At 37.7% G+C, this 11,630-nt stretch overlaps 1 protein-coding gene across 1 annotated transcript; it reads right to left on the bottom strand.

The window, feature by feature from the left end:
- Positions 1 to 5,681: 5,681 nt before the first annotated feature.
- On the bottom strand, positions 5,682 to 7,332 carry LOC124361402. The gene has a single exon (XM_046815451.1). The coding sequence runs from the start codon at positions 6,956 to 6,958 to the stop codon at positions 5,867 to 5,869; it is 1,092 nt and encodes a 363-aa protein (XP_046671407.1). The 5' UTR covers positions 6,959 to 7,332; the 3' UTR covers positions 5,682 to 5,866.
- Between the last annotated feature and the right edge of the window lie 4,298 nt (positions 7,333 to 11,630).

The following is an 11,630-nucleotide window of genomic DNA, read 5'->3' as shown; positions in this document are numbered from 1 at the left end:
TAGGTGTATTAATTTTTTTTAAGTTAATGGTTCAAGCTAAATAATTAAAAGTAGAGTCGAAATAAAAACTAATCTAAAAATTTCTACAGGGTACTACAATTGGGTAAATCTTGTCCATCGTTCAACCAACCGCATTGGCTCGTATCCCGGATATCTCGGAGGTTAGTCTCCCGCTCCAAGGGTTCACTCCGTGGTATTCATCCCCTCCCTCAATACATAGCTTAGAATAAACGTGAACATACACTTTTTGCCCATCATCCATGCAGAAGGTTGGGAGAAATGGAGACCAATCACTGGAAAGCCACGAGATCGATATATCGGAATGTAGGATGTTTTTTTAGGAAAATTCATCTTGCAAAGGTGATCTTGTAACAGTCGTTAACTGACAGAATCACAGAGGGTCCTTTCACACCAGCTCCAATAGAAGGTCAAGTGGTAATGACCCTCACTCTCAGCCAGTGAGTGCCATATAACAACATCGGCTCTAGTAGAAAGTCAAGTGGCAATGACCCTCACTCTCAGTCAGTGAAAGATAACTACAATGATTCAGTGGTAGTTTAAGTGGCAATGACCCTCACTCTCAGCCAGTGACTGATAACAACATCGGCTCTAGTAGAAAGTCAAGTGGCAATGACCCTCACTCTCAGTCAGTGAAAGATAACTACAATGATTCAGTGGTAGTTTAAGTGGCAATGACCCTCACTCCCAGCCAGTGCCATTTAACATCGGCTCCAGTAGAAGGTCAAGTGGCAATGACCCTCACTCTCAGTCAGTGAAAGATAACTACAATGATTCAGTGGTAGTTTAAGTGGCAATGACCCTCACTCCCAGCCAGTGCCATTTAACACCAGCTCCAATAGAAGGTCAAGTGGCAATGACCCTCACTCTCAGTCAGTGAAAGATAACTACAATGATTCAGTGGTAGTTTAAGTGGCAATGACCCTCACTCTCAGCCAGTGACTGATAAACAACATCGGCTCTAGTAGAAAGTCAAGTGGCAATGACCCTCACTCTCAGTCAGTGAAAGATAACTACAATGATTCAGTGGCAGTTCAAGTGGCAATGACCCTCACTCTCAGCCAGTGACTGATAACAACAATGATTCAGTAGCAGTTCAAGTGGCAATGACCCTCACTCTCAGTCAGTGACTGATAACAACAATGATTCAGTGGCAGTTCAAGTAGCAATGACCCTCACTCTCAGTCAGTGAAAGATAACTACAATGATTCAGTAGCAGTTCAAGTGGCAATGACCCTTACTCTCAGCCAGTGACAGATATTGACAATGATTCAGTAGCAGTTCAAGTGGCAATGACCCTCACTCTCAGTCAGTGACTGATAACAACAATGATTCAGTGGCAGTTCAAGTGGCAATGACCCTCACTCTCAGTCAGTGACTGATAACAACAATGATTCAGTAGCAGTTCAAGTGACAATGATCCTCATTCTCAAAAAGTGTGCTTGATAACAACATTTTCTTCAGTAGCAGTTCAAGTGACAATGACCCTCACTCTCGTACAGTGACTAATAACAACATTTGCTCCAGTAGAAGTTCGCGTGGCAATGACCCTCAGTCTCAGCCAGTGACAGATAATAACATCGGCTCCAGTCTCAGCTAATTGCCGGAATCTCCATGAGACTGGTTCCGCTCCGGTACAGCCGTGTCTACCTCGCATTTCCGCTCATTGTTACCGGTGTTAGCCAACTAATTATCTATTCCAGCACCTTTGAACATTACACAGCTCTCGCCTCTGTAATAGTTACGTACGCTTATTATCAGAGACCTTACGAAATGTTTTTACGGTTTTATAGTGCACAAATGTTGCATCTGATATATTTTGCTCTAGGAACATTTAATGGAATATTGTTACGGTAGAATGTTATGGTAGTTTTTTTGTAATAAATGAAATCGCCTATAGTTGAAACGACCTTGTTAAACCTCCACTTCTTGAATCTCATACACTTAAAGCCTTACGTTTGATCATAGCGTTATGAGATATGTCTCATTTTAAATATATGATTAGTTGCATTCATCCAAACTCTTTCTAGTTTTTTTTTGTTTTGTTTTTTTTTTTTTTTTTTTTTTTTTTGTGTGCCGTTTATGAATATTCAAGCTATGAAGTATTATAATGTTTAAATTTTTTTGAACATCCTACGAAAAATATCGAAAAAACGAGGAAAGGTGTAGAAGCGAATTAATTACAAATTTAAAACGAGATATCTCCCTTAAATTGCGACTGAAAATAAGGTCATATAAGTGTATCAGATTTCAGACTTTTGGAACTAAGTTCACTTAGTCTTCCAAATGCCTAATTAAAAAACCCAACATTTTTGCATTACATTTTAACTATGGGACTCCTACTTTTTCATTTATTCCTCCGTATCCACGATCCCTTCCCTCTTCTATCGCCATACACACGCACACAGAACGGATCGATCCCAAAAATGTTACATACAACATACAGTCTAACTATAAAACCCATGTTATTCTTGAGTTTTCATTTAAAATGTAACCAAAACATGCAATGAGGAACAAATTATTGGCCCTTGTTTACTATCATACGCTACAGTACTTAGTTTCAGTTGCAAGTTTGGGTCTTGATACAAATCTAGTTACATAACTTGTATTTCCTAAAAGAGAACCCAGTTAAACCCGACTTTGGATAGCAATGCAGACTGCTACGGTTTTGAGAAACGATAAAATGCACTTTGCAGATTTCTTACAGTCGTAGCGTCCTGTTTAATAATTAATGTTTTATTACATCTTTACTATTTAACACAATTAAAGAAAAACAATTAGTTTGTATTGATTATATCTTACACAGCATTGATTGTCGTACATGCTTGTCGTATATGGAGTGTCCTTACAACTTCGTTACAATGTAATGTAACTCCCAGATGCATTGTGTTCATTGTTGAATGAATCATACATACATGTACTTTCCCACCACAAGCTAATATCTTACATCAGCACAAGGGAACAAAATTACTGACCGAAATGGCACAAAAAACTAAAGTAATTCCAGACTACTAATGATAACATGCTGAGAGAAGACACCATTACGAAGATCGGCCGTCGTTAAGGGAGATGGGGAGGCTACTGATGCGTTTGGTCTTCAACCTGGATTTTAACCTATAAAATAAAACCTTACAAGAACTACTGAATTTCGAAAGACTACACGTTAAGTAGTGGCATATCGCATAGCAAAATAAATTCATAGAATTACTACAATAATTTCAAATCATATCTGATTTGTGGTGCAGAATATTATATATAATAATAATATACGATTATAACGCGCGTGTTTCTTTATAAGCCAGAAACAGAGTTTTCTGTTTGGAATATTTGTTTACAATGCTGTAGATAGTCGTATCTTATCTTCAACAGTGATTCTTATTCTTGTTGTTAGAGAGTCCCGATGTCCGAGCGGTCTAAGATGTCGGACTTTGGACCTGAGTTAGTGATTGTGCAGGTTCAAATCCTGTCTTTGATCGATGCAGTTTTTGTCAGTTCCACTGGGCTTGTACTGTATCGACTCTACTCATTCTGTTTGATAAGATCCTCCGCACAAGCCAGTGGGCTCATGAGGACGGCCAATTAAGGCTTTAAGGGGATCGGCCTCTCCTTTAAAGAGCTCTTTGGTTCTAATTATATGAAATTGTATTACATTATATCAAAATATATGGTCCTACTATAGTATATTGGTCCATAAATTATGTTTAGATTCTGTTTCAAATCGTCGAATATACATGTTGTTCTGTCTTCAAAAATACAAATGTATACTAAAGGTTGTGGCGAGTTTTTAATTGAAAAAAAATATTCCAACCGTAAAGAGTTACGATTGCGCATTATTTTAAATATTTTTCGTCTATATGCCAAATGTAGGAAAGACATTTTTTAATTTGGGACAAATTTAATTTCATAATAAGTGGTAGTTTTTAAATTATTTTCTCGAAATCAAAAATCATTAAATATAATCTCCGTCCTTGAAACAAAACGTAAAAAGCATATTTTTCTAGAGCAGTTTTTATTTCAGTCTGGTTATAAAATTGCGTACATTCCCACTCTGAAAACCTGCGATTCTTTGTGAGGTTAATTTATTTAACTCTTTTATCTACAGCAAACTTATTTTAAGTGGCGATGTCTTTTAAAAATAAAAACCCAGATTTAACAATTTTAAATTATCCCAACAAGATTAACTTGCCTCACCTTAAATATATTATGTACGCGTATCATTTAGAAAACGACACACAAGTTTGTACAATCAATAAATATACAATCACAGTAACCGTAAATAAGTTATTGTCATTGACATTAAAAATATGCATCGTACAATTTGTATATCTGTTATTCATTTTGTTCAAGATTTAAAGAAAGGTAGCAAACTAACTGAGTTTGCAAATTAACCTTAAATTGAACACCATATTTAATTGGTTTAATGCACTCTGGGACCAGCAATACAATATTCTAAAACTGTTTTTATCTTATTGCTCAAAGATAAGTAATCAATCCTTTTTCAGAAAGATATTTTATTGTGATTAATTTATTCACGTACATACAGTATGTGTAACGAAAAATATTCAGCAAGATGTAATTTAAGTACACTAATAGTAACCGGAACGAATAAAACTTTGATAATTAATTTACTTAGGTAGGAAATGTTACCTATTTCAATTGATTGACTATGAATTTTTTTTAAATTATTTCACATCTTTAAGTTTGTTTCTTTGAACTTAATAGAGTGAGAAACAGTAAAAGCACGAAAACCTAACCAAAATATGTAATTTATTGGTCAATTTCGTGAACTAAATTGTCACTGATATGGTTGGGGGAGTATAGCTATTTATAATAATTATGATCTCAACTTTCGTGGCCTATCATGAAGACGTTTTTTTTATTATTAAATGCTTTTAAAACTAAATGATAAATAGTATCCACCATTTCATCAGTTGGGCTTTTTAAGTAAGGGGAGAGGATTAAATGCAAAATTTCAGAATAACGTCAAGCGGTTACCATTGTTAAAATTATTATGAAAACTTCACTAATTTGTTTTTTTTTTTACACTAACCTTTTCAAAATTGGAGGAAATAAATCTGAAGGGATAGATGGAAATTGTTGTATTTTTGAAATTGCATCTCTTGTCTTACGAGGTCTATTGTAAGAACTTTTCTTGGATAACTTCAATATTTTTTCTTTTCCGGTTGAGTATTAAATAATATTCAATATTCAAGGGTGACGAAATGGCATAATAATTTGATCCTTATTGAGGTTTAACGCCAATTTTAACTATTGTTTACTGATATTTGTTTAGTTGTTTGCTACGCACTACTTGTACATATACGTAGATCGTGTAATCACTAGCAATCGCCAATGTGAGAAATGAATATATTAATATCAAGTTTTGTATATTAATCAAGCCGTTGTTGAAATCAGACTCTTTGAGCCCGCAGAATTGGAATTCTTTAGGTTATTTGCAGTCTTTTATCGTTCATATTATCTTATCTTTATGCCGATAACACGTAGAAGTGGTACTTTGTTATAGTATTTCAAGCTGTTTTGGGAAGCCACCATTGGTAACAATCGATATACGCTTTTCCTTTTTTACACTGTCTCATCAACAAAAATAAACTGTAAAAATGATTATATAATTTAATTCCCCCATCATGTGAGATTGGTGGATGGACTATCTGATCCCACACTACTTCCTTAGCACTTGTGTTGTGTGACTATCACGTTGAACCCTTATTTGTTTTACTCTGAAGAACCAGGAGAAGAGAGCCCCAAAGTGAACTATCAGATTTGAAAATGATGACCTGTTAGAAGAGACAAAATGTAAACGAATTCAGAGATACAGACTACGTAATATTCATGTCAGTGCAATACTCACTTGATCACAGGCATTAGAGTATCTCATGAGGAGAGGAGCTACCACAGTTTCGGAATCAACGCAGAGTTCCTTCCTGAGTTGAGTGAACTGGAAAAGAGCATCCTTGTCGCATTCGACCCGTCTCTGCAGAATAGTCAACAGAATAGCTAGAGAGCGGTTGCCGATGGCTGGCTCCACCACGTTCAACAAGGTCTTATTCTTGATGAGTCGCTCCTGGATGTCCGCCTGACGCAGGGACAATTGTCTCTGGTGGGACGCTTGTACCGGAGCCGGTCCCTTGGACACACCATGGTCCCTCCTTCCCGAGAGGCTGAGTTCCTCCAACTTTTGGAGAGCGGTTTTGTACGTGTCCACTAGTCTTTGGAACTCCACTTTGAGAGCGTCGTGGAGATTTGTCAAGGTCTCGTCACTAGTGCCTACCAGTCCGTGCTGACCCAATCCTTCCACCGCCTTGTCCAAGGATCTCCTCCGGAGCTGAAGACCTTTTCTCAGTTTTGGCTCAGAGAGCACTATTACCTTTAACAATTTCCTAGTGCTGCCTAGCCACCGATCCGCACTGTTGTTGCCAGTGAACAGTTTAACTAGCTGCATCAATACCGCCTCAGGGCGGAGGAGTTTAACTCCACAGTCGGAGCTCAAGAAGACTTTGGCGTAGAGGGCCTCAAGGATGCTGACACTGTGCGGCATCGCCTCCACGAACACGTCTATCGGCAACTGGCTCAGGATCGCCTTAAAAGTAGCATGACTCAGGCGATTTATAAAATTAGCTGCCTCTCTGTACTGTGCGTTCTCGTAGAGTAGCAGAATCCTCTTCACCGCGAACCTCGGGCTCACGTCAGCGATCGTCATCGAACTGACCATCTCGGGGAACCCATCCACCCACTGGGAGTTCCTCCATTGCAGCTTCTGCACGTTTACTCCGTGGCGGCTTCTCTCGGGTTTGATGCGCTCCACGCCTCTGACCGGTTCCGAACTGTAGGATGCCCAAGTGGCCCCGGGGTCCACGAGGGGTGGAGGAGGCAGAGTCAACATTCCCGAGCGCCGAGGGTAAGCCTCGTAGTAACGATTCATCCCCAGTCTGTTCACTCCCAGAACACTAGACACAAAACTCACGACTCGTGACAAAAAATAACTCTCGTGACGAAACTGAAATCATCGTAAAGTCCAGAAAAGCAAAACAATTTCAAAAACTTGTGGAAGCTATAAACAAACTAGGGGTAAAATTGTGGATGTCCAACCAAATGCGAAGTTAGTTAACCTTAATGGAATGTCAAGAAAAACTACAAAAACCAACCACGATTTATGAAACCAAAACTTTGGGAAGCTTTAATAAAAGTCCGCAAAATACATAAAAGTAATGTTTTCGAGTGTGTAAACACAAACACTGAGGGTCCGTGTGTCAGTGCAACGTGTGAGAAGGCGCGCGGAAGACTGAGTCCGGAGGAACTGCGACCCGGCAGTGGGAGGGACTCAAACAGGTCTTTCTCGTCGTCGCCCCATCTCCCTCTTCTCTCCTCTTCCGATTTCGAGTCTCATTACCTTCTTGCCGCATTCTTGCGACACTGAGCCTATCTATCGGCCGCTCTATCACTAACAGTGAGTTATTCTCGCATTAATCGCACGGCCAGAGAGACCGCTGTGGGGTGGCCCACAGTCCGCCGATTTTATGAGGCTAGTTCAGCATCATTATACTAGTTCTGTCTGTCATGTGGGTAGACCTACTTTTGTAAATGTCCTGTCATTCCGACGTCAGTTTGGGTTCACTTTCGGGTCTAGGGTCGGTGGGCTGTTTTCTTTCAACTCGATCATCTATTCGAATCTGTTCTACTGCTGCCAAGAGAAAATTTACCTTAATCTTGGTTACCTTTTACATGAATTCGTGAGATCTGCCTGATTGTTTTATTAAGAGAAATGAATTTGTATATATAGTAGTTATTGGTAATGTATGAAATCCATGACAAATAGCAAATCAATAACTTAGATCAACTCTTGAAAATAAATATTTGTTATTTCGCATGAGCATTTATTTATACAAGATTTATTGCACTCATACCTTAGAAACATCTATAAAAAATCCTAAACTTTACACGCGTGTTATCAGTATTATTATATGTATTAAATTAAGTAAATCATTGTACTTGTAACGAATCAGGGAGTTAAACTGCATACGTTTCAAGAACTAAAACTAATTTTGTTTTTTCTCACAGTCAAAAACTCGTTCTAGATGTAAACGCTTGCTGTATAAGAGTACCTACGAGTACCTCGTACATGTTACTAAAATATCATCTTTATAGAATATCCAGAATAAACAAATAAAGAACAATGTTACTATGAACATGGAAGTATATAGTGTTGTGAAGTTATTTTAGGAAATCCAAATGTGTTTTTATATTTTTAGGAAGACTAGTACGTTTTACCCATTTTCAGATGTCCAGTAATGTAATAATAAAAATATATATTTCATACACTATTATACACTTTTATTACCCTTGAAGGTACTTTGGTGTTATCGGTAGTCCACCATTTTTGAAAGAGTTTTTCTTACCAGGGACCTAAAAAAACTATATTATTAGAAACTATACGAACTATTACCTAAACTATATGAAATACCAATTCTGGTTTTGTTCATTGTTGTAGTCAATTGTACAATTGTGTACTTGATGGGACAATGAGACCACTACTTCACCTATTTATAGGTCTCTGATGTTGTAACGATGTCAATATTTCGTTTTGAGTTTCTTCGTCGTCGACTTCCTTTAGATCTCTTCAGACGAACATGACTCTAGATTCTAGGAGTCAAGCCTCAGGCAGCTTCAGATTCCAGACGCTGCAATTAAAGGAAGGTGAACTGGAGCTAAACTAAACATTCAATTGAATCAACCCTTCCTACCATAGCTACGTAATGAAAGTAAATTTATAAACCATCATTGAACAAATTAATAGTAATTCCCTGAAATAAATCCAGCAATAATCACTTCTTGCAAAAAAAGGAAACAAAATATGCAAAAAGAACCATGATAGTCGTAACAGTGTATAACTATTTCAAATACATTTTAACTTTAGTTAAAAGATCACAACCACATCCCAATAGTAATGAAAGCTTTGGTCATCCCTTTTCCAAACAGTGTATTGATAAATTGTTGTTTCTTCGTCAGTTTTCATGAAATTTTTATTTACAATTTTTAGAAGTTCACTATATTGCAAAACTGTTAACTATGCAAATTTCTTCCATCATAATGACATTCAAACATGAAAAGTTACAACGCCACCGTAACTTAAACAGTTCTGCGTTATGACTTTGCTCGTTACTTTAAATAGACCTCTGTGTTAGAGGGACTTTTTTGTTTATTTCCACATATTGAACCACTTCTCAAAATATTTCTCCACATTTTTTGAGCACTCTGTTGAGTAAAGCAACATGGTCTCTCATTGGACGTTTGCTTGAGTGTATTTCAATTCTCAATTTAAAATATTTGTTGGTGAATATAAATTGATTGAATGGGATTAAATACGATTATTAACCCAAATCCAAACAAACATTTTATAATAGCAGCAGTGGAAACACACAGCTTCCAAGCAAAACATATATTTATTGTCTAACAATATTAACTGTTTCGTATATACAACATGCAACAGAGACAGAGATACACTGGGAACTCACTTGTGTCCAAGTCATGTTTGGCCAAAGCCACCTGGCAGATACAATGTTAGCGGCTCGCGCCAAACCGGTATTCCACTGAGCACATACAAATCAGCTGACAGTTATTCAACATTCCTGTTTCTGTTTATTTCTTTGTACACCGCAAGGGGCCAGTCGTCTCTGTGGGGTCATGTGCGTGTCTAGTTGACCTCTCGGCCGCTGGGCGGCGCTGGTCACCTTACTTCAAGGTCAATTACTTCCTTGTTACCTACTGAACATTTCTGATTTATTGGCTGAGCGTTAGTGAAGCTTATAACTCGAGGAGCTACAAAACTCCAATTGTTTCTGTCTGTCTGCTGCATGGTATCTTGAAAACGAACTGGGGTAGGGTACGATAAGCGGACCCGGTTTTTTATATTGAAGAATGTAATCATTTTTTTCATCAATACCTAATATTCGCATCTCAAATCCTAGACTATCAATCGATATAAAATATCTATAGTCCTAAATAACAATCATATGTTTTACATTAAAATTTGAATTTAATATTTAAAGTGATCAAACAAATTATTATAACCAAAACTAGAAAAACTGAAGACGACCATGTTTGCTTCTCTCACAGTTACAGATGTTTCTTTCCCACAAATTTCACATAACGGTTTCTCGGTACGAGTCCAACATGTTGAAGCCACGAAAACATGTCTTATTATCTTTCAAAGCAATGTTGTGTAGTTTTCTCAAATTGACTGCCATTTATAATAATCAAATGTTACTTACGTAAAATTGAAATATTACCTTACGTGTATTACTTGAAAGTGTTTACAGCTGTTGATGTAGGTTATTTACGTTAATTGTTAGGTTATGATTAAGTAATATCGTTTGCCAATTTCGATATAAAAAAACCGGGTCCGCTTATCGTACCCTACCCATGAACTGACCTATAGACTTAAAATAATTGTGAATGGCACTTCATTTATATGTAAGGAACACTGAGTTCGATGATGATGCTTGTCATATATTCCACGGGAACTTCAGCGAATGTTTTTACATTGGTCTTGTGGGTAACAATAGTGGCAACAAGAAAATAACATAGTAAATAAGTTTTTTTTTAACTCAATATACCAAACTCAAAATCTCCCTTCTTCCGGGGAGACATGACTTTGAGGCTAGTGCCCTGATTCTTCCTAATGGATCTCGATAGGAGGCGGTCCCTACTCCCTAACCTACCCATCCTGAATATCCGGTCACTCCGGAAGCAGCGCTAAGGTTCATATAGGACTAATTGCAATTTATAGGCTTCTAGTCCTAAGAGAATGAATATAATGGCGGCCGTTCGAACTTAAAAAAATGACAACTATTGCCTAGAGAAGAAATTAAAGGTGGTCTGGAAAGAACTAATATTCCCTAAACTTTTTGTCACAAACTCTACCTGTTTCTTCCGACTGAGCAGGAAAGACTGTTATAATATAATAATAATAATATTAATTATGAATTAGATAAGTTAATATTGCCGACTAATAAAACAACACACATCATACTCTCTTTCCCCATTAAAATTGAAGCAAATGAGTTAGGGCAGGTCCTAGTCTACTCTGAACCGGCAGTAGTCCTAGCAAGGACGAAGACTGAGGTCCTGCAGGCCCAGATATGTGAGAAAGTCCTCCCTGTAACTGGCACTTCTCTAATTACAGAGGGGAGCCAAAAGCAGCAGTACAGTATGTAAATGAGTTAAGGCAGGTCCTAGTCTACTCTGCACCGCCAGTAGAATGTGGGTAAGTATGACACGCGAGGGCCATAGGTCACTGCCACGGCCGTGCCCCTCGCCACGAGGCGGTTCAACTTATCATCAGGTACTTATGCAAATTCACAGAACTTGAGTTCATTCACTCTTTTTGGCCTAAACTTAGCTCTGACGGACTGGCAACTCTTCAAACGTAAAACAAATTGTGGACCGAGTCCGCAAACGTCTAATGTCGTACTTTGCTTTTTTTAGATTTAAATAAACCAGGACTTACAATTTATACATACGCATCGTAAGGGCGGGGGTAACCTAGTTAAGCTTTTCCCTATGTGTAAAACAAGTATGTTTAATAGGTGAACCTT

Source organism: Homalodisca vitripennis, chromosome 4 (genome assembly GCF_021130785.1).
Source record: "Homalodisca vitripennis isolate AUS2020 chromosome 4, UT_GWSS_2.1, whole genome shotgun sequence".
NCBI classification, from domain to species: domain Eukaryota; kingdom Metazoa; phylum Arthropoda; class Insecta; order Hemiptera; family Cicadellidae; genus Homalodisca; species Homalodisca vitripennis.
The sequence above is the reverse complement of the archived record's forward strand: the minus strand, read 5'-3'. Positions and strand labels throughout refer to the sequence as shown.